Here is a 23,882-nt window from a genome sequence, read left to right on the forward strand (position 1 = left end):
TACAGTCGCCGTTTCGGGCCGAGACCCTGCAGGACTGACAACAATCGGACGGGGCACGACGTCGGCTTTGCCCTCATCAAGATGGTCGCCGCCTCCTGCGCCTGCGCACTCCTCAACAGGCCTGTCCCACGCAATCCGCGCGCATGCGCCTGCCGTGAAGCCGCGAGTGGCCGCCAAAGACGAAGCGCGACGTGGCGCGGGAGGTCACGTGGGGGTCGTGCTCAAGCTCCGCCCCCCCCTCCCCCGGGTAGAGTCGCGGCCGAGGCAATGGGTGAGTGTGAGGAGAGGGACTGAGGGACTGAGGGACTGAGGGACTGAGGGAGGGAGGGAGGGAGGGAGGGAGGGAGGCAGGCATTGTGTAGGAGGCTCGGAGTCTGGGCCGCTCCGAGTGCCCGGGCTGAGGGGGTTGAGCGAACCGGTAACAGGGCTGAACCAGAGGTGGGGGAGGGGGGGCTAAATAAGGGGCGACAAATAATAAACATAATTTATAATGTCAGCACGTCAGGTGGGGAATAAATAGTCGCCGTTTCAGGCCGAGACCCTTCATCAGGAAGGGGTGAAATCCAGAATAAGAAGGTGGGGGGAGGGGAAGGAGGCAGGTAATAGGTGAGACTAACTTCTCCTCCCTACAATGACCACCTCACTAACGCTGCTTCCTGCGCCCATGCTGAGTTCTCCAGTGTCACCACTTTTGACGCCAACTTCCATCCTGCAGTCAAATTTACTTGATCCATCTCTGACACTTCCTCCATAAATTCTGTAGATACTGGAGCACACAAAATACTGATGGAATTCAACAGATCGGGCAGCATCAATGGAGGGGGACGGACAGTTGGTGGTTCAGGCTGAGACCCTTCGTCAGGGCTGGAAAGGAGGGGAGCAGAAACCAGAATGAAAGGGCAGGGGGTGGGATAGGTCTCTAAGCCCTCACTCGATCTCTCCGTCTCTGGAGGCAGACAATCCACTGACATCTTTTGCAAACCTACTGACTCTCACAGATAAGCTATGGACGCTGCACTCACCTGTGCTCCTCCATCTGCCATTACCTCACCTTCCTGTCGCCATAAAAGGGAAAGGGATGACCTTGTCCGTACCTACCACTCCACAAGCCTCTGTACCCAGCATGCTATTCTCCATAATTTCCACCATCTCCAACAGGGTCCTACCAATAAGCACATCTTTCTCTTCCTGACCCCACCCTTCCGCGTTCCATGGGGATGGGTGACTGCTTTGCCCGCTCATCCCTCTCCTTGGTTCCCGGTACTCATCCCTGCAAGCATGACAACTTCTACAGCTGCCTCTACGTCTCCTTCCCCACCACCATTCAGGCCCCAAACGGTCCTTACAGGTGAGGTGACACCTCTTGGGCCTGCTGGGTTCATCTATTTGATGTGGCCTCATCTACACCCGGTGCAGATCGGGGGGACTACTCTGGTGAGCATCTTGGCCCTTTTTGTTTGTACGTGGCCTCCTCTACCAGCGCACTGAGGCCACTCAGGTTGGAGGAGCAACAATTCAGGTGGTAGCCTTCAACCTGTTAGCATTAACATTGATTTCTCTAACTTCCAGTAATTTCTCACCCCCTCCTTCTTTCTTATTCCATTCCCCTTTCTAGTTCACCTCTCATCCTTTTTCTCACCTGCCAAACACCTTCCTCTAGTTTTCCTCCTCCCCTTTCTTCCAAGGTTCATTGTCCTATTAGATTTCTTCAGCCGTCAATTCTTCTGTCTATCCACTTACTTCAATCCAGAGCCCTACCCTCACGCCTTATCCCTTACCTGCTAGCTTGTACTCCTCCCCCCCCTCCCCTCCCCCCTCTTCCCACCTTATCCCTGGCTTCTGCCCCCTTCCTTTCCTGTCCTGATGGAAGGTCTCAGCCTGAAAAGTTGACTGTTTATTTCCCTCCGTTGATGCTGCCTGACCTGCTGAGTTCCCTCCCCCAGCATTTCATGGGCAGGAAGAAGTGAAGCAGAGTGAGGTCAAGTTAGTGAGGGCCAGACTTGGAACTTGCAGGTTGAAGGAGACCAGAGCCATGAATTGGGGTGGGTGGAGGGTGATGAAAACACGAAGAGGTAGGGAGCAGTGGAGCCATGATCTCACTGAACAAGGCAGACACGAGGGCAGATTCTGGAATCAGGAGTAACAAGGACGATCATATCTGTATTTCTCACTGCCTTGGTAAAGCGGTCAGCATAACCAAAGATCCTACGTCAGACATCTCTCTTCTCTCTCCCCGGACTGGCAGAAGGTACAAAAGCCTGAGAGCACACACCAACAAGACAGCCACATTCCCACTGTTAGAACAGTATTGAAAGGTTCCCTAGTACAATAAGATAGATTCTTAGCACTGCCTGATGAATGGTCTCGACGCACAAAATGCTGGAGGAACTCAGCAAGTCAGGCAGCGTCAATGGAAGGGAATGAACAGTCAGCGCTGAAAAACAGTGCACCAAAGATTCTGTAGCTGCTGGAAATGCAGAGCAACGCAGACAAAATGCTGAAGCAACTCGGCAAGTCATTTCTAAATAGTATTGTTACTGTAACTGTTTACTATCCAAATACCAAATGTGTACATCAGGTCTGTGAGGATTTCGAAATGTGTCATCTTCTGTCATGTTTTCTCCTGTGAAAACATCTCCCTGCTCGCGGCTTGTAAGAAAAACCATTTGCTGCTTCACTTGGCAGTAAAGATAATCATTGCGTACATTTTTGTTAAGCGTGGAGTTTAAAGGTCTGAGGAGCCGCACTGCATGCCGTGTGCCGGCGAAAGTATTGCATGTCCCACCTCAGGCACACCACCCCTGATAGGACGCAGTGCCGCAAAGATTTCCCTCGGTGGCACTTTCCAAACCCACCACGCCCACCAGCTGGAAGGAGAAGGGTAGCAGAAGCTCAGGGAACATGGCAACCTGAAAGTGGCTCTTTTAGTCACACACTCTGAAATGCACTCAGTGGCCACTTTATTAGGGACAGCAGTACACCTGCTCATTAATGCAAATATCTAATCAGCAGAAGAGCATACAGACATAGTCAAGAGGTTCAGCTGTTTATAAGACCAAACATCAGAATGGGGAAGAAATGTGATCTAAGTGATTTTGACCATAGAACCATACAAACTACAGCACAGAAACAGGCCCTTTGGCCCTTCTTGGCTGTGCCGAACCATTTTCTGCCTAGTCCCACTGACCTGCACAGGGACCATATCCCTCCATACACCTCCCATCCATGTATCTGTCCAATTTATTCTTAAATGTTAAAAAAGAACCCGCATTTACCACCTCGTCTGGCAGCTCATTCCATACTCCCACCACTCTCTGTGTGAAGAAGCCCCCCCCTAATGTTCCCTTTAAACTTTTCCCCCCTCACCATGTCCTCTGGTTTTTTTCTCCCCTTGCCTCAGTGGAAAAAGCCTGCTTGCATTCACTCTATCTATACCCATCATAATTTTATATACCTCTATCAAATCTCCCCTCATTCTTCTACGCTCCAGGGAATAAAGTCCTAACCTATTCAACCTTTCTCTGTAACTGAGTTTCTCAAGTCCCGGCAACATCCTTGTAAACCTTCTCTGCACTCTTTCAACCTTATTTATATCCTTCCTGTAATTTGGTGACCAAAACTGAACACAATACTCCAGATTCGGCCTCACCAATGCCTTATACAACCTCATCATAACATTCCAGCTCTTATACTCAATACTTCGATTAATAAAGGCCAATGTACCAAAAGCTCTCTTTACGACCCTATCTACCTGTGACGACACTTTTAGGGAATTTTGTATCTGTATTCCCAGATCCCTCTGTTCCACTGCACTCCTCAGTGCCTTACCATTAACCCTGTATGTTCTATATTGGTTTGTCCTTCCAAAGTGCAATACCTCACACTTGTCAGTATTAAACTCCATCTGCCATTTTTCAGCCCATTCTTCCAGCTGGTCCAAGTCCCTCTGCAGGTTCTGAAAACCTTCCTCAGTGTCTACTACACCTCCAATCTTTGTATCATCAGCAAACTTGCTGATCCAATTTACCACATTATCATCCAGATCATTGATATAGATTACAAATAACAATGGACCCAGCACTGATCCCTGTGGCACACCTCTAGTCACAGGCCTCCACTCAGAGAAGCAATTCTCTACCACCACTCTCTGGCTTCTTCCATTGAGCCAATGTCTAATCCAATTTACCACCTCTCCATGTATACCTACCGACTGAATTTTCCTAATTAACCTCCCATGTGGGACCTTGTCAAAGGCCTTACTGAAGTCCATGTAGACAATATCCACTGCCTTCCCTTCATCCACTTTCCTGGTAACCTCCTCGAAAAACTCCAACAGATTGGTCAAACATGACCTACCACGCACAAAGTCACGTTGACTCTCCCTAATAAGCCCCTGTCTATCCAAATGCTTGTAGGTTCTGTCTCTTAGTACCCCCTCCAATAACTTACCTACTACCGACGTTAAACTCACCGGCCTATAATTTCCCGGATTACTTTTGGATCCTTTTTTAAACAACGGAACAACATGAGCCACTCTCCAATCCTCCGGCACTTCACCCGTAGACAGCGACATTTTAAATATTTCTGCCAGGGCCCCCGCAATTTCAACACTAGTCTCCTTCAAGGTCCGAGGGAACACTCTGTCAGGTCCCGGGGATTTATCCACTTTAATTTTCCTCAAGACAGCAAGCACCTCCTCCTTTTCAATCTGTACAGTTTCCATGGTCTCACTACTTGATTCCCTCAATTCCATAGATTTCATGCCAGCTTCCTTAGTAAATGCAGACACAAAAAACCTATTTAAGATCTCCCCCATTTCTTTTGGTTCTGCACAAAGCCGACCACTCTGAGCTTCAAGAGGACCAATTTTATCCCTTACAATCCTTTTGCTCTTAATATACTTGTAAAAGCTCTTTGGATTATCCTTCACTTTGACTGCCAAGGCAACCTCATGTCTTCTTTTAGCCCTCCTGATTTCTTTCTAAGTACCTGATTTACCCCCTGTTTCCTATACATTTCATACAACTCCCTCTTCTTCTTTATCAGAGTTGCAATATCCCTTGAGAACCAAGGTTCCTTATTCCTATTCAATTTGCCTTTAATCCTGACAGGAACATACAAACTCTGCACTCTCAAAATTTCCCCTTTGAAGGCTTCCCACCTACCAATCACATCTTTGCCAGAGAACAACCTGTCCCAATCCACGCTTTTTAGATCCTTTCTCATTTCTTCAAATTTGGCCTTCTTCCAGTTCAGAACCTCAACCCTAGGACCAGATCTATCCTTGTCCATGATCAAATTGAAACTAATGGTGTTATGATCACTAGAACCAAAGTGCTGCCCTACACAGACTTCTGTCACTTGCCCTAATTCGTTTCCTAACAGGAGATCCAATATTGCATCCCCTCTAGTTGGTCCCTCTATATATTGATTTAGAAAACTTTCCTGAACACATTTTACAAACTCTAAACCATCTAGACCCCTAACAGTATGGGAGTCCCAATCAATGTATGGAAAATTAAAATCCCCTACCACCACAACTTTGTCTCCTGCAGTTGCCTGCTATCTCTCTGCAGATTTGCTCTTCCAAGTCTTGTTGACTATTGGGTGGTCTGTAATACAATCCCACTAATGTGGCCATACCATGGGATGATTGTAAATCTAGTCAGCTCCATCTTGGGTACTAACCTACAAAGTACCCTGGACATCTTCAGGGAGCGGTGTCTCAGAAAGGCAGCGTCCATTATTAAGGACCTCCAGCACCCAGGGCATGCCCTTTCCTCACTGTTACCATCAGGTAGGAGATACAGAAGCCTGAAGGCACACACTCAGCGATTCAGGAACAACTTCTTCCCCTCTGCCATCCGATTCCTAAATGGACATTGAATCCTGGAACGCTACCTCACTTTTTTTTTAGTGTTGGCATGTGGCCAAGTGGTTAAGGTGTTCGTCTGGTGATCTGAAGGTCGTGAGTTCGAGTCTTGGCTGAGGCAGCGTGTTGTGTCCTTGAGCAAGGCACTTAACCACACATTACTCTGTGACGACACCGGTGCCAAGCTGTATGGGTCCTAATGCCCTTCCCTTGGACAACATCGGTGTTGTGGAGAGGGGAGACTTGCAGCATGGGCAACTGCTGGTCTTCCATACAACCTTGCCCAGGCCTGCGCCCTGGAGACCTTCCAACGCGCAAATCCATGGTCTCACGAGACTAGCGGATGCCTATGAACCTCACTTTTTTAATATACAGTATTTCTGTTTTTTGCACATTTTTAAGAACTATTTGATATATGTATACTGTAATTGATTTACTTGTTTACTAGTATTATTATTTTACTTAATTTTTCTTCTCTTCTATATTATGTATTGCATTGAACTGCTGCTAAGTTAACAAGTTTCACATCACATGCCGGTGACAATAAACCTGATTCTGGTGCCAAGCGGAGTGGTTTGAATACCTCAGAAACTGAAGGTCTCCTGGAGTTTTCATGCACAACAGTCTCTAGATTGTACAGAGAATGGTGTGGGAAAATGAAAAAAAACTCCAGTGAGTGGCAGTTGTGTGGGTTGTTAGAGAGGTCAGAGGAGAATGGCCAGACTGGTTCCAGTGACAGGAAGGCGACAGTAACTCTAATAACCACACGGTACAACAGTGGTGTGTAGAAGTGCATCTCTGATTGCACACTGCATTGAACCTTGACATGGGTGGAACACAGCAGCAGAAGACCACAACGTGTTCCATTCCTGTACCTAATAAAGTGGCCACTGAATGTACGTTGCCCTTTCCTTCATTGTTACTGGGTTAAGGTCCCGGAACTGCCTCCCCAACAGCACTGTGGGGACACCTCAAGGATCTTGCCAGGTCAAGAAGGCAAGTCATAAGGGCAACTAGGAGTGGGAAATTAAACACTCACAACCCTTGTATGAATTAAAAGCAATGTCAAAGACAGTCTTAAATGATTTGAAATTTGTTTTGCAGCAGTAGCCCGATCATAAGGTTTCTATAAACAACAAAAATAGGGTGTACTGTAATGAGGAGTGTCCATGGGCTGTTCAGAAATCTGGTGGTCAAGCTTCCTGAGTTGTTGCGGTGGATCTTGAGGCTCCCATATCTCTTTCCTGACGGTGGTAACAAGAAGAGAGCAATTACCAGGTGGTGAGAGCCTTTAGTGATGGATGCTGCTTTCTTGAGTCACTGCCTCTTGAAGATGATGTTGATGGAGGGGAGGGTTGTGCCTGTGGTGGACCTGACTGAGGCTACAGCCCTCTGCAGCCCCTTGCGATCCTGAGCATTGGAGCCTCCACACCAGGCAGTGATGCCCCCAGTCAGAATGCTCTCCACTGTACGTCCGTAGATATTTGTTAGAGTCTTTGCTGACATTCAAAATCTTCAAGTCCTAATGAAATAGAGTTTCTGGCATGCCTTCTTTCTGATTGCATTAATGTGTTGGGTCCGGGTAGATTTTTTGATGTGCAGTCTGGGGTTACCATGGGTTTGCTAACGGTTTTTTCTTTGCTTCCAGCGGTCAGCACTAAGTCCTCACTTGTGCTGTCATCCCTCCTCACCCTCCTGCTCTTTGCCGGGATGCAGATGTATAGTCGGCAGCTGGCTTCTTCTGAGTGGCTGACCATATTGGGCGGATTCCTGGGGTCGGTCCTCTTCATCTTCTCCCTGACTGTATCCTTTAACCGGACCCCTACTTCCCGTTGGAATTAGTGATGGCGCCGAAATGCCTCAAAGGAATTGAACAGCAGGAATCGGCGTAATCTGGAGCGAACTGCTGGGTCAACTCACAAGTCAGGCAGCAGTTGTGAAGGCAGAGGAACGGTTGACGATAGGATCAGGAGTAATTTTGTTGTGTGCACAAGTACAGTGAGGTTACAGGTACAATGAAAAACTTGCAGCAGCATCACAGGCATGTGGGTACAGGGCACATTAGTTCCATGCAAACAGTCTGTGCAAGACAAGATATTAGTGCAAAAAGCACAATCAGAGAGAAGTCCATGCTAGTGCAAGAGGTGGTCTGTTGTGTTCTGTTGCTGGGGTAGTGATTAGGGCTCTGCCGGTTGGTTCATGAACTGAATAATTGAAGGCAAGTAGCTGTTCCTGAACCTATTGATGTGGGACTTCAGGCTTTTATACCTCCCGCCAAGGGGATTAAAAATTGCTTTATTTGTCACACACATGCGGAATTGCGGAGAAATCAAAAGCCAACAACATGAAGAAAATGTCACAGTAAATACAAGTTCGCTGTTGACTTTTATAGTCTTTGTGTTCATTTAGAAGTAAGGTTTCCTGAAGATGAGGTACAAGAATGGTCAGCTTTTGATTTCTCCACAATTGCAAATTATGGCTTCACATTTGGCGATAAAAAAGTTAATGCCTTGTGTCTAAAATATCATGATTTTCTAGCTGAAAATACTGTAATAGTTAGACAGTTAAATGATTTCAAATTTTCCGTGCAAGAAAAAACTAAATCCAAACTGATTTCAAACTTCGCTCAAATGTTGGCATACTTCAAAATGAACAGTTTTGCGACCTTGCACAGTTGATGGACATTGGGAGAACCTTTCTTGCGTCTAGTGCGGACTGTGAGTGAGGTTTTAGCCTAATGAACCAATTCAAAAACAAGCTGAGAAACCGTTTAGGTGAATGTCATTTCGATATGTTAATGAGAATCAAAGCTATCAATTGGATGGGAGTTCTATTAGTCTTGGTAGAGTTTACAAAGAATGGGTAAATGCCAAAGACAGGAGAGAGAAAAAATAACTGAGTGACTTAAATATGTATGTTATTTTGTTGTTATTCTGTGCAGTTTTATGTCAAATATTTTGTAAACGTACATAAACTGTCCCATGTGTGCATTCAGTGCACACATACTTTTGTCACAGGAAAAAAATTTGCACAACATAAGATTTTTGCACACACTGACTACTAAAAATTAGAGGGAACATTGATCCTAACCCGTACGCCTTTGGAATATGGGAGGGAACTGGAGCACCTTGGGGAAACCCAAGCGGTCACAGGGAGAATGTACAGAATCCTTACAGTCAGTGGCGGGAATGGAACCCTGATCAGTGACACTGTAAAGTGTTGTGCTAATCACTATGCTACCACGCCTCCCTATAAAGATGGCCAGGATAAAGAGTTGGGAGGGAAGGAGGTGAAGCAGGGTCTGGTAGGTAATGGGCGGAACCAGCTAGGGAGGAGTGGAATTGGTAGATGATAGGAAAAACTGATAATAAAGGCTCATCACCTTCCCCTGGTCTCACCTGGATCCATGTATCACCTGTTTATATCCATCTCGCTGCTCCTGGATCTCTTCTCCCTACCATCTCAGTACTGATGCAAGGATTGGACATTTACCTGCTGTCAGTTGCCAGTACCCCCTAAGTCCATCAGTCCACCTACTCCCACCTCCCCGCCCCTTCTGGTTCTTCCGTGGACCTGCCTTTCATACCCCATTCCTAAAGGCACATGGTTCTCTGAGAATACAATGTCACAAGTTGATGAAGTTGTTGTTTGGCATTCTAGCCATCATTGGTCAAGGCATTGAGTTGGGACATTTGTACAAGATGTGGAGAAACCGTTGCTGGAGTATTGTATTCAGTTTGGATAGGTAAGATGTCATTAAGCTGGAAAGAGTGCAGAGGTTTATAAGGATGCTTCCAAGACTGGAGGGCCTGTTTATTGGGAGAGGTTGGACAGTCTGGGACTGTATCCCTTGGTGTGTTGGATACTGAGGGGTGAACTTATAGAGGAGGATAAAATCATGAGGGGCAGAGATAGAGTGAATGCACCCAGTCTTCATCTTGGGGTTGAGGAAGGGAGAACTAGAGGGCACAGGTTTAAGATGAGAGGGGAGAGATTTAGTAGGAACCTGAGGGGCAACTCCTTCACCCAGTATATGGGACGAGCTGCTAAAGGAAGTGGTTCAGGGAGGGACATGAACAATATTTAAAAGACACTTGTGGGCCAATTGCAGGCAAATGGGACTGGCTTAGCCCATTGGGACTAGGAATCATGGCTCGCATGGACTAGTTGACCTGAAATGTGTGTTTCCTTGTTCTTAACTGTGATCCTTATTATAAATGCTTAGATGAGGAAGTGGAAAAGTGGGATGGGACATTTGGAAATGACACAAAGTTCGGTGGTGCTATGGATAGTGTGAAAGGTTGTCATAGGTTACAGGGGGTCCTGGGAAGGGATATAGATGAGTTCCACAGCTTGGCAGAGAAGTGGCAGTTGGAGTTCGATCTGGAAGAGAGTGAAATGATGCAGTTTGTAGGATTGAAACTGAAGGCACAGTATAAGATTCATGGCAAAATTCTTAGCATTATGGAGTAACAGAGGGATTTTAGTGTCCAAATCCAAACAGTAACTTGTAAAAGTATTCAGCCTCCAAGCCTTTATTCACATAATGAGTATCACAACCAGGGATTTTCATCAAGATAACTGAGAATTTTTATTTGTGAATCAGATGTTTCCTTTTTCACAGTAGAGTCCAGAAAAGCAAGGAAAATTATAAAGCATGTAAAAACAAAAAACTGAAAACCTGAGATGTCAGCAGTTCAAAAGTATTCATTCCCTTTTGCTCAATGCTTAGTTGAACCAACTCTCTCAGCTATTACAGCCAGTAGTCTTTTTGGATAAGTCTCTTTACTAGCTTTGCAAATTGGAGCAAGATTTGCCCATTCCTCCTTGCAAAATTGCTGAAGCTGTGCCAGGTTAGTCGGGGAGCGGTGGTGGACAGCAATCTTGAGGTCTTGCCAGAGATGTTCAGTCAGGTTAAGGTCAGGATTCTGACCGGGCCACTCAAGGACATTAATTTTCTTCATTTGAGGCCACTCCATGGTTGCTCTGGCAGGGTGCTTTGGGTCGTTATTCTGCTGAAAGTCAAACTTCCTCCCCAGTTTAAGCTTTCTGGCAGAGGAGAGCAGGTTTTTATCCAGGATCTCTCTGTATTTAGCAGCATTCGTCTTCCCATTAATCCAGTCCCTGCTGCTGAAAAGCATCCCCACAGTGTGATGCTTCCTCCACCATACTTTACAGTAGGGATGGTGTTACCTTGCTGAAGCATAGTACGAGATTTATGCCAAATGTACCGCTTAGTGTTGAGGCCAAAAAGTTCCATTTTAGTCTCATCTTCCGCATCTTTTCGGTATCTTCTAAGTGATGCTTTGCAAAATCTTTGTGAGCAAGGATATTTTTTTTAGCCAAGGCTGCTTCCTGCCACTCTTCTATAAATGCCCTTTCTGTGCAAGGCCTTGGAGATTGTGGAGCCATGAACTTCATGTCCAGTTGCAGCCACTGGCTTGTGCAGCTCACCCAATGATTTTTGGCGTGTTAGTACGGTAGCTTCTCTTACAAGTGCAATTCTTCTCCGGTGACTAAGTTTAGAGGGGCAGCCTGACCTTGGCAGTGTGGTTTCATATTTTTCACGATGGAATGCACTAAGCTCCGAGGAATATTCAGTGCCTTTGAGATGGTCTTGTACCCTTACCCAGATTTGTGCTTCTCCATTATCATTTCCTGGCTTGTTTTGAACGCTCTTTTGAAAATCTACTATATGTTGGACCTTACAGAGAGGGGGGCGGTATTTGTTCTTATGACTTCATTGAAAACAAGTGATCCTCCAATTTTCTACACCAACAAGTTGGGCAAGTCAGTGTGGACATGGTGGAGGATTACAAATACCTGGGGATACGGATTGACAATAAACTGGACTGGTCAAAGAACACTGAGGCTGTCTACAAGAAGGGTCAGAGCCGTCTCTATTTCCTGAGGAGACTGAGGTCCTTTAACATCTGTCGGATGATGCTGAGGATGTTCTACGAGTCTGTGGTGGCCAGTGCGATCGTGTTTGCCGTTGTGTGCTGGGGCAGCAGGCTGAGGGTAGCAGACACCAACAGAATCAAAAAACTCATTCATAAGGCCAGTGATGTTGTGGGGATGGAACTGGACTCTCTGACGGCGGTGTCTGAAAAGAGGATGCTGTCCAAGTTGCATGCCATCTTGGACAATGTCTCCCATCCACTACATAATGTACTGGTTGGGCACAGGAGTACATTCAGCCAGAGACTCATTCCACTGAGATGCAGCACAGAGCGTCATAGGAAGTCATTCCTGCTTGTGGCCATCAAACTTTACAACTCCTCCCTTGGAGGGTCAGACACCCTGAGCAAATAGGCTGGTCCTGGACTTATTTACTGGCGTAATTTACATATTACTATTTAATTATTTATAGTTTTCTATTGCTATATTTATACTCTATTCTTGGTTGGTGCAACTGTAACAAAGCCCAATTTCCCTCGGGATCATTAAAGTATGACTATGACTAAGTTGGTAAGGTGATATACAGTATTGCACCTGAGGAAAGTTAGCATAGGAATCACAAGCAAAATGAATGCCTTTCCAGCCTCTCAATTTTGGTTTTTAATTTTTAGTAAATTGTTGACAGGTTTTCTTATGACTTGACATGATACAAAATGTGTGTAGATGAATTCAAAAATCCTACTGCAATATATTTTAAATTTAGAAAATGAGACAGTAAAGTAGGTGTGGGGCTGAATACATTTTCAAGGCACTGTATATCCCTTGAAGTTGCTGTGCAAGTTGATAGGGTTGTTAAGAAGACGTTTAGTGTGTTTGCCTTCATTTGCCAGGGGATTGAGTTCAAGAGCCGGGAGGTAATGTTGCAGCTCCATAAATCTCTGATTAGATCACATCTGGAGTATTGTGTTCATTTCTGGTTGCCACATGATAGGCAGGATGTAGAAGCTTTAGAGAAGGTGCAGAGGAAATTTACCCGAATGCTGCCTGGATTAGAGAGCTTGTTTTATGAGAGTTGTGCGAGTGAGGGCATTTCTCTTTGTAGCGATGAAGGTCGAGAGGTGACTTTATAGATGTGTACAAGAATATGAGAGACACAGAGTTGACAGTGAGCACCTTTTTCCCTGGTGGCAATGGCCAATACCAGAGAACATCAGTTTGAGGTGAGTGGAGGGAAGTTTAGGGGGCTGTCAGAAGTAAGTTGTTTTACACAGAGTGCTGTGCGACTGGATCACTTTGCCATGGGGAGGTGGTAGAGGCTGATACAATAGAGACATTAAAGAAACTCTTTGATAGACACATGGATTAAGAAAAATGGAGAGTTTTGGGCTGTGTTGGAGGGAGGGGTGATTGATCAAATAGTATCAACTTGAAGCTGCTCACCCTCTCAACCCCAGATCCGTTGATTTCAATATCATGGGTTGAAGGGCCTGTACTGTTCAATGACTCTGACAGAATCCCCAGAGAACTGTACACTGCACTCCTGCCGAATCTCTCTCCCACTTCGTGGATCTACTGTGTCAGCAGGTCACCCACTGCCCACTCTCCATTCACACAGGTTGGCGAGCCTGGCCTGGCGCTGCATTCTCTTGCCTACCCCACTGTTGACTGGTGTTCCCATTCACGTCCAGGCAAGGGCAGTGGGTGTTGAGTACTGCAGTGTTCGGAGTGGGTGGGGCGGTACCGTTGCCAGGGTGGGGCATTGTTGGGTGAGTGGGACAATTCGGCACAGCGTACCCTTAACTCCACTGACACAGGCCTTCAACAACTTGGAGAGTGTGGTGTTTGGCAAAGGATTCCAGGCAAAGATATTCCCTGAAAGTAAGTCCCGGTCTCGCGGTTGCTAGTGGAGGGTGTGGGATTGCTACAAGATACTGCAGGAGAGCTGGTGTCAGACTCTCTCCTTGTACCCCGTGGGCTGAGAGATACCTGTGGGAGTGACCATGGGATGGACAAAGTATTTAAATGGAAGCACGAGGAGTGTGTCAATGTTGAAAGGGGGGGTGGGTTGGTCCTAGGGAGTGTATTGGTATCTACGCATCATCCTGGGGAATGCGGCTACGGGGTTCCCTGCGAGAGTGTTGGTATTTACAAGTGGTCCCACGGAGTGTGTCGGTAATTGCAGGGGGTCCTGGGGAGCATGTCAGTTTTTACAGGGGGGTTCCGGGGAGCAGGTCGGTTTTTACAGGGGGGTCCCGGAGAGCATGTTGGTATTTACAAGTGGTCCTGGGGAGTGTGTTGGTATTTACAGGGGCCTCGGAGTGTATCGGTGGGGGTCTCGGAGAGGGTGTTTAGTGTTTACATTTTCTGGAGATCAGTGGTTTACTATGAGCCTTGTTTGCCAGTGCTGCTACCATCCACAAACCTTACTCTGACCTTCTCTCCCCCCCCCCCCACTTCAGTCACACTGTGCCTGCTGTTGTCCCTGTTTGCCTCTGCATTGATTCACAGAGTCTGCGTCACCACCTGGTAAGTACACCCGTGTGCTAATCCTCGGTGACAGGAATCATTGGGAGCAGCTGGAGCCTCCCACCTGGTACATTTGCTGAGCTATTACATCAATTGTCTTGATGGATTAACGAGACGGATAGAATTTGACCCTCAGTGTACTCTAACACTAGTATCTTGTACCTTTGTTGGAAAATGACCAGTGATAATAGGGTCCTCCTAACCAACCCTGTTTCAATCACTGTTCTTGTACCAGGAGTGGCAACTGCTCTGAAACATCAGTCAGATATTCCTTTGGATTGCACAGCACAGGAACAAGTCCTGTGGCCACAATGTCCGTGCCAAACCTGTTCGGAGTTTAATTCCAGCACCGTCTGTGAATGCGTGGGTTTCCTCCCACAGTCCAGAGATGCGCTGGTCATTGTAAATTGTCTTGTGGTTAGGCTAGGGTTAAATAGGTAGGTTGCTGTGCAGTGCGGCATGTTGGGCCTGAAGAGCCTGTTCCATGTTGTATCTCCAAATAACCAAATTGATAAACTAATCTTTTCTGCTGACAGAATGTCCATATCCCTGCATTCCCTGTTCACTAATGTGCCTAAGAGCCTCTATCGTAACTCTCCACCACCACCCCTGGCAGTGCATTTCAGACACAAAAAGGAACAAGCGTTGCCCTGTGCATCTCCTTTGAACTTGCCCTGCTCACCTTAAGTCCGTGCCCCAGATGGTGAGGGCCCTTCATGGTGGATGCTAGCTTCTTGAGGGTGTCCTCGATGGACGGGAGGGTTGTGCCCCTGATGGAGCTGCCAGTCTATAACCCTCCGCAGCCTCTTGCGACCCTCTGCATTGGAGCCTGCACACCAGGCAGTGATACAACCAGTTAGGATGCTCACCACTGCACATCTGGAGAAATTTGCTGGAATCTTTGGTCACCTACCAAATCTTCTCAAACTCCTGATGAAGTAGAGCCGCTGGTGCCTTCCTTGTGATAGCATCGATGTGTTGGGCCCAGGGTTAGTACTCTGAGATGATGACCCCTTTCCACTGCCGATGCCTCTCCATGAAGACTGGTGTGTGTTCTGACTTCCCCCTTCCTGAAGTACGCACTCAGTTTCTTGGTGGTGCTGATGTAGAGCGAGGTTGTTGCTGCGAGCAGCCAATTTGTCTCACTAGTGTACACCTCCAGAGAGTTGTCTTGAGGTGGGATTGGTGGTGGGGCAGTTGGACCCAACGGCTGCCCCGCACTACTGCAGCCAGCTGAATAGTGGTCTGTGCACCTGCTCCTGTTTCACCCCATCCTCCTTCCGACTGGTGGGATCTTGCAGTGTAAGAAAAAAGACCGCAATACCGCGGTGAACTGGGGTTGGGAGCGGGGTGGAGCATGGTCAGGACTCGTGGCCCTTATGGTTGACCTCACTCTCTCTGTCCTTCCCACAGCTTCATCTTTTCCATGTTGGGTCTGTACTACCTGAATCGGCTATCAGCGGCCCTCTACCAGGTGGCCCCCCTACCCCCACTTGTCACCAAAACACCCAAGAAGAAGAAGAACTGAGCCTCCATCCTGCCCTGGTGCTGAGGAGTGGGGACAGGGTGGGGAGGTCCTGCCCTGGTGCTGGGGAGTGGGGACAGGGTGGGGAGGTCCTGCCCTGGTGCTGGGGAGTGGGGACAGGGTGGGGAGGTCCTGCCCTGGTGCTGGGGAGTGGGGACAGGGTGGGGAGGTCCTGCCCTGGTGCTGGGGAGTGGGGAGGTCCTGACCTGGTGCTGGGGAGTGGGGACAGGGTGGGGAGGTCCTGCCCTGGTGCTTGGGGGGTGGGGACAGGGTGGGGAGGGAATACATCGCTCCTTCCAAGCCCCTGGTTGGTCCCCGCTGTTAGTGTCCTTGCTGAAATAAAGAACGGTTTAACTTGTCTCAGAGAGTTGGTGAGATGCTTAATTGGGGTGGGGTTTGGAGGCCGTCCCTGCCACTCACTGGAGATAGAAGGGGTGGGGTCACATTGTCCCCTCCCCTTCCCCCTCTCTCGACCCTCACTTCATCCTCCTTCCTCTCTCTCAATCTCCTGTCCTTGCATCTCTCCCTCCTTAGCTCAGTGAGAGACAGCGAGAGGTGCAGGGATGGTGGGGTCAGGTAGGGAGTGTAGGGGACAAGCAATGCTGTAAGGGTTTGGAGGGTGTGTGACGGGGACAGGGTGGAGCTGTGGGGATGGGGAGCAGGTCTAGATGGGAAGGAGTGTAGATCAGGACAAGGTCAGGACAGAGATGGGTGTAGGAGCTGGGGAGGACCATGGGGTGTGGGGAGGAGCTGATAGGGATGGGAGGGTGTTACACAGACAGGGAGGGGTGTAGGATTTGTGGACGGGGGGGGTGGGGGTGAGACCACAGAGGGATTGGAACGTGTGGCTGAGAATGTGAAAGTGGAGGTGTTTCACCAGCAGTCGATGTGGATCAGGAGCACTAGGCAATCGGTGGGAAAGAAAGTGGTGGTGGGGGGGGTGTGGAACAGCAAAGCTGGTGTGGAGAGCGTGGATGGGGGAGAGGGAATGTGGGACTCTCCAGCAAGAGAACAGGTCCATGGACTGAAGGTGCGGCAGGACATTACGGAGGGTCCAGGTCCCCAGGGAGAGACGCAGAAGGTGCGAGGCCGGCTCCTGGCAAGTGCTCAACAGTGCTGGCACGGTCAGTGTCTCACCGTTACCAGCGAGTCTGCTCTGCAGGGGTTGGGAGTTGTCATCTGGCTCGGCGACACCAGGATGAACACTGCACCAGTTTGGATTCAGATCAGTTTACACCAGGATGCACTGAAATTCCCTGCTGGCATGAAGCAAACAGCACAGGCAGCAGCAAGTTCATGAACAAGCATGCAGCAACTGAACCGTACAGAGACTGGCCAAGGTTGTGCTAACAGGGAGGGGGTAGTGTTCAAAGTCTGCGGATGTGAGAGAGGGGACGCTTCAGCAGATCTCAGTGAGGCAGAAGCTGTTCTCGGATTTAGGAAGGATGTTTCTCCTGGCTGACCGGGGAGCACCGTCACAGAATAAAGGGTCGGGCATTGAGGGCAGAGATGGGGAGAAAGCTATTCACGGGGGTTAGGGGGAGGCTTGGGATGAATCTCTAGAATCTTCTCCCCCTAGAAGTGCCATCAGGGGGATACTCAGGATGTACTTTGGGGTGACGCAGAGCCACTGCCTCACACTCCCAGGGATGCAGGTTTGATTCCGGCCTCCGGCCCTTTGTGTGTGTGGAGTCTGCACGTTCTCCCTGTGACTGTGTGGGTCACTCCCCAAGTGCTCCAGTTTCCTCCCTCATCCAAATGACATGTGGGGTGGGTGGGGGCCGGTGAGTTAATCACAGTGCAGGAAACTAAATGTTGAAAAGAATCAAAGGAAAGAAGAGAAAAAGGTGCAGGAGTTATAGAGGAACAAGACCAATGGGATTGCATTGCTTGTGGACTGAATGACCTCTGTGTCATGATAAGGGAATGTTGCTTGAATTGCAAGAAGTCATTGAGTTATACAGCAGATACAAGCCCTTTGAACTGACTCATCCATGCTCCTATCTGAGCTGGGCTGCGTTGCCTTTTGACCTTTCCTATCCACATACTGTATCTGCCCAGATGTCCTTCCAATGTTAATGTACCTGCCTCATCCAGCAGTTTGTGCTGTATACCTACTACCTTCTGTGTGGAAGAATTCTTCCCTCAGGTCCTATTAACTCTTTCCATCTCATCTTAAACCTGTGCCCTCTAATGTTGATTTCCCAAACATGGGGGAAAACTGCATTCACACTATCCATGCCTCCTGGTGATTTTATAACCTCAGTAAGTCTCTGACACTCCAAGGAATAAAGTCCCAGCCTATCCTACCTCTCGCTAAAACTCAGACCAAGTCCTAACATCTTCATATAACTCAGACCAAGCCCTAACATCTTCATAAATCTCCTCTGCACACGTTCCAGCTTAGTGGCATCGTTCCTACAGCTGGTGACCAAAGCTGCATACAATACTCCAAATGCAGCCTCACCAATATCTTATACAACTGCAACATCCCAACTCCTACACTCAGTGGCTGATGAATGTGTCAAATGTCTTCTTCACTTTTAGTTGTCTTGCTCAAGCTTTTCTAGCCACTGTAGACATGGTCCACTGTTCAGAAGGGAGGCAGTTTGAGGTTTGGAATCACCCATTTTGCCATCAAAAGCTTGACAAACTTCTATACATACACAGTGGAGAGCATCCTAACTGGTTACCTCAAGGTCTGGTATGGTATGGAAACACCAATACCCTGGAATGGAAACAGCAATCATAAGTGGTGGACACAGCCCAGGCCATGGCAGGCAAAACCCTCCCTACCACTGAGTATGTTTACGTGGAGTGCTGCCACAAGAGAGCAGCATCCCTCATCAAAGACCTCCACCATCCATCCAGGCCTTGGGTCGCACCCATCCAGGAACAGTTATTACCCTACAATCATGAGGCTCCTGAACTGACATGGATAACTTCATTCACCACTACTCTGAACTGATTTTAGGACGTACTTTCAACTCATGTTCTCTTTATTATTAATTGCACAGTTTGTCTTGTTTAGTTTAGGTTCTGGGGCTGCTTTAAGCTGCCGGGCCAGCAGAGGGCAGCTGCACCCTATCAAGAACTCAGGCCAGGTTGAAATCAATCGACGTTCAAAGTAAAATTTATCACCAGAGTCCATACATGTAACTAAATACAACCCTGAGATTCTTTTTCTGCGGACATACTTAGCAAATCTATAGAGCGGTAACTAAACATCAGGAACTGTAAACTAAACAAACTTCAAATGCAGATATATATAAATAGCAATAAATGACGAGCTTGAAATAACAATATAACAGATTCCTTAAATGAGTGTAGCAAATCCCTTTCTTTGAAGAGCCTGATGGTTGAGGGGTAGTAACTGTTCTTGAAACTTGGCCCATCAGGGTTGCTCATTTTGGTCAGAAATCTACTGGTTCAAGATACATCTTGCATTCAAGTTATGTCAATGAGGAACTGTTGCCTTTCAAAACCATGAAGCATAGGAGCAGAATTGGGCCAATTGGCCCATCGAATCTGTTCTACCATTTCATCATGGCTAATCCACTTCCCTCTCACCCTCATCCCCGGCCTTCTCTCCATATCCTTTCACGCCCTGACTAACCAACACGCTATCAACCTCCACCTTAAATGCACCCAGTGACCTGGTCTTCAGAGCCATTTGTGGCAACAAACTCCACAGGTTCACCATCCTCTGGCTAAAGAAATTCCTCCTCACCTCTGTTCCAAATGGACATCCCTCTATTCTGAGGCTGTCTCCTCTGATCCTAGACTCTCCCACCAAAGGAAACATCCTCTTCACTTTACTGTATTGTCTCCAAACAATGGATACTAAAGCGTACAATCATCACAGCGATATTTGATTCTGCGCTTCGCGCTCCCTGGAGTACAAATCGATAGTAAATAATAAAAATTTAAATTATAAATTATAAATAGAAAAGGGAAAGTAAGGTAGTGCAAAAAACCGAGAGGCAGGTCCGGATATTTGGAGGGTACGGCCCAGATCCGGGTCAGGATCCTTTCAGCAGTCTTATCACAGTTGGAAAGAAGCTGTTCCCAAATCTGGCCGTACAAGTCTTCAAGCTCCTGAGCCTTCTCCCGGAGGGAAGAGGGACAAAAAGATTGTTAGCTGGGTGGGTTGTGTCCTTGATTATCCTGGCAGCACTGCTCCAACAGCGTGCAGTGTAAAGTCAGTCCAAGGACGGAAGATTGGTTTGTGTGATGTGCTGCGCCGTGTTCACGACCTTCTGCAGCTTCTTCCGGTCTTGGACAGGACAACTTCCATACCAGGTTGTGATGCACCCTAGAAGAATGCTTTCTACAGTGCATCTATAAAAATTAGTTAGGGTTTTAGGGGACAGGCCAAATTCCTTTAGTTCTCTCAGGAAGTAAAGGCGCTGGTAGGCCTTCTTGGTAGTGGACTCTGCTTTGTTGGACCAAGTCAGATCATTTGTGATATTGACCCTGAGGAACTTAAAGCTTTTGACCTGTTCCACTTGCACACCACCTATGTAAATGTGGTCGTGTGGTCCGCTACTCCTTCTGAAGTCAACAACTAATTCCCTCGTCTTGCTGACGTTGAGGGATAGGTTATTGTCTTTGCACCATGCCACCAGGTTCTTAATTTCCTCTCTGTACTCAAACTCATCATTACCCAAGATGCAGCCTACAATTGTGGTGAAATCAGCAAACTTGTATATTGAGTTCGATGGAAACTTGGCTACACAATCATGGGTGTACAGTGAGTACAGCAGGGGGCTGACTACACAGCCTTGTGGGGCACTGGTGCTCAGAGTGATTGCAGAGGAGAGCTTGTCCCCTATTTTTACAGCCTGGGTCCTGTCTGTGAGGAAGTTGAAGATCCAGCTGCAGATCTGAGTGCTAAGGCCCAGGTTCCGGAGCTTAGGAATCAGTTTATTTGGAATGATGGTATTAAAGGCAGAGCTGTAGTCAATGAAAAGGAACCTTACATATGCATCTTTATTCTCCAGGTGTTCTAAGGAGGAATGTAGGGCTAGAGAGATGGCATCTGCCATTGACCTGTTGCTCCGGTAGGCAAATTGCAAAGTGTCCAGGTTGACCGGTAGGCTGTGGTTGATGTGTGCCATAACCAATCGCTTGAAGCACTTCGTAGCAATTGATGTCAGAGCCACAGGTCGATAGTGATTCAGACATGCCACCTTGCTCTTCTTCAGCACCGGGATTATCGTCGCCTTCTTAAAACACGAGGGGATCTTAGACTGAAGCAAGGAGCAGTTAAAGATGTCAGCAAACACTCCTGCTAGGTCGCTTGCACAGGCCCAGAGATCCTGTCCCGGGACGCCATCTGGGCTCGTTGCTTTCCTTGGATTTATCTTCAGGAAGGCCCTTCTAACGTCCTCCTTGGTGACGATGAATCTCGATGCCACCAGGTCCGGTTCATCCGGAGGGAGTGGAATGCTCCTCTTCTGTTCGAATCTTGCGTAGAATACGTTAAGTTTGTCAGGAAGAGAAGCGCTACAGTTATTGATATTTCCAGCCTTTTCTTTGCGCCCAGTGATCTCATTTCGACCACGTCCGCGCTATCTAGGCCTTTCAACATTCGATTGGTTTCAATGAGATCCGCCCTCATTCTTCTAAATTCCAGCGAGTACAGGTCCGTATCACTGCTCATGTGATAACTGCTTCATTCCCGTGAACCCCCAATGTCAGCACGTATTTCTTAAATAAGGAGCTTAAAACTGCTCATGATACTCCAAGTGAGGCCTCACCAGCATTAGATTAGATTAGATTATGAGGACACGCAGTCCTCCTTAATTGTCATTTAGTAAGCATGCATTAAGAAATGATACAATGTTCCTCCAGAATGATATCACAGAAACACAAGGCAAACCAAAACTAAAAAAAAAACTAACAAAAACCACATAATTATAACATATAGTTACAACAGTGCAAAGCAATTCCGTAATTTGATAAAGAACAGACCATGGGCACGGTAAAAAAAAGTCTCAAAGTCTCTTGAAAGTCCCATCATCTCACGCAGACGGTAGAAGGAGGAAAAACTCTTCCTGCCATGAACCTCCAGCGCCGCAAACTTGCCGATGCAGCATCCTGGAAGCACCCGACCGCAGCCGACTCTTGAGTCCGTCCCAAAACTTCGAGCCTCCGACCAGCTCTCTGACACCGAGCACCGAGCACCATCTCTGCCGAGCGCTTCGATCCCGGCCCCAGCAACAGGCAATAGGCAAAGCCGAGGATTTGGGGCCTTCCCCTCTGGAGATTCTTGATCGCACAGTAGCAGCAGCAGCGAAGCGGGCATTCAGAAGTTTCTCCAGATGTTCCTCCGTGCTTCTCATGTCTGTCTCCATCAAATCAGGATTGTGCACGGCATCCTACTTACAAATACGATATCATTTCAGAGCAGCCACGCACGCTGTGTCGCGCCACCATCTTCTCCTCCCCTCCTGACATCCTTGCCTTTATATTCTAGTCCTCTTGAAACAAATGCTAACATTGCATTTGACTTCAATCTGCAAATTAACCTTTAGGGAATCCCAAATGAGAACTCCTAAATCCCTTTGCACTTGGATTTTTGAATTTTCTCCCCATTTAGAAAATAGTCTATGCTTTTATTCCTTCTGTCGAAGTGCATGACCCTCCTTTAGAACCCTGGGTGTAGTCCATCAGGTCCGGGTGACCTAAGCACCTTCTCCCTAGTAACAACAATTGTACTCAGTTCTGCCCCTTGACACCTTGAACTTCCCCAATGAAGACTGATGCAAAATACTTATTCAGTTTGTCCACCATTTCCTTGTCCCCATTACTACCTCTGCAGCGTAATTTTCCAGCTGCCCGATATCTACTCTCGCCTAGCGTGTGGTTATGCTAACTGGAAATACTGTAATTGGTTTATTATTATGTGTACCAAGGTACAGCGAAAAGCTTTTGTCTGTGTACTGTCTGGGCAGATCAGAATCAGGTTTAATATCACCAGCATATGTTGGGGAATTTGTTGTCTTACAGCAGTGCAATACATGGTAATAAAAATTATAAATTACAGTAAGTTTATATAAAAATAAATAAGTAGTGCAAAAAGAGAGGGAAATACACTGAGGTAGTGTTCATGGGTTCAACATCCATTCAGGAATCTGATGGTGGAGGGGAAGAAGCTGTTCCTGAATTATTGAGTGTGTGCCTTCAGGCTTCTGTATCTCCTCCCTGGTGGTAGCAATGGGAAGGGGACCTGTCCTGGGTGATGGGGGTCTTTAATGACAGATGCCGCCTTTTTGAGATATCACCTCTTAGAGGTGTCCTTGATGCTGGGGAGGCTGGTGCCCATGATGGAGCTGGCTGAGTTTACAACTTTCTGCAGCTTTTTTTGATCCTGTGCAGTGCCCCCCCCCCATACCAGACAGTGATGTAGTCAGTTAGAATGCTCTCAATGGTACATCTGTAGAAAATTGGGAGTGTCTTTTGTGACTTACCAAGTTTCCTCAAACTCCAATTGCTGCTGTTGTGCCTTCTTTGAAATTGCATCAATATGTTGGACTCAGGATAGATCCTCAGAGATGTTGACACCCAGGACCTTGAAACTGCTCATCCTTTCCACTTCCCTGTAGGTGGCCTGGTGTGCATTCTCTCGTCTTAACTTTCCTGAAGTCCAGAATCAATTCCTTGGTCTTACTGACTTTGAGAGTACGAGGTTGTTGCCGCAACAACACTCAACCTGTATCTCACTCCTGTATGCCTCCTCGTTGCCACGTGAAATTCTGACAACATTGGTTGTGTCATCAGTGAAATTGCGATGGTGTTTGAGCTGTACCCAGCCACACGGCTGTGGGTGCAGAGGAGAACAGTGGGCATTCTGTTCATTGAGGTATTGAAAAAGAAAGCAGAATGAAGACTAAAGTGTTAGTTAAATTGCAGTGCAGGCAGACAAATAAAGTTCAAGGGCCACAGCAAGTAGACTGGGCGTTATAGAGGAAAGATTTACCTCTGCCGCGGACCATTCCAATCCATGCTGTGACAGGAGGTTTGGCCATGGCGTTAGCAACCCCATCCCTTAAA

At 47.4% G+C, this 23,882-nt stretch overlaps 1 protein-coding gene across 2 annotated transcripts; it reads left to right on the forward strand.

The window, feature by feature from the left end:
* Nucleotides 1–165: 165 nt before the first annotated feature.
* On the forward strand, nucleotides 166–15,915 carry krtcap2 (keratinocyte associated protein 2). 2 transcript variants are annotated; one of them, XM_072281341.1, is made up of 5 exons: nucleotides 166–271; nucleotides 7,521–7,675; nucleotides 13,588–13,651; nucleotides 14,233–14,299; nucleotides 15,713–15,914. In XM_072281341.1, exons 1-5 carry the CDS (start codon nucleotides 268–270, stop codon nucleotides 15,825–15,827), a joined length of 405 nt encoding a protein of 134 aa, XP_072137442.1. In that variant the 5' UTR covers nucleotides 166–267; the 3' UTR covers nucleotides 15,828–15,914. The 2 variants fall into 2 exon arrangements, with proteins under 2 accessions (XP_072137442.1, XP_072137431.1); XM_072281330.1 differs by lacking the exon at nucleotides 166–271 and adding an exon at nucleotides 920–2,510 and having other exon boundaries at nucleotides 15,713–15,915.
* The last annotated feature ends 7,967 nt before the right edge of the window (nucleotides 15,916–23,882 follow it).

The sequence above is a fragment of the Mobula birostris genome, chromosome 2 (assembly GCF_030028105.1).
Source record: "Mobula birostris isolate sMobBir1 chromosome 2, sMobBir1.hap1, whole genome shotgun sequence".
Lineage (NCBI taxonomy): Eukaryota > Metazoa > Chordata > Chondrichthyes > Myliobatiformes > Myliobatidae > Mobula > Mobula birostris.

What these genes read in the sequence shown, in the direction of transcription:
- krtcap2 (XM_072281330.1), top strand. Translation starts at nt 2,474, where the DNA reads ATGCAGAGCAACGCAGACAAAATGCTGAAGCAACTCG. An exon ending in CAAAATGCTGAAGCAACTCG is followed by an intron (nt 2,511 to 7,520) that starts GCAAGTCATTTC and finishes CTTTGCTTCCAG; the next exon opens with CGGTCAGCACTAAGTCCTCA. An exon ending in TCTTCATCTTCTCCCTGACT is followed by an intron (nt 7,676 to 13,587) that starts GTATCCTTTAAC and finishes CCACTGACACAG; the next exon opens with GCCTTCAACAACTTGGAGAG.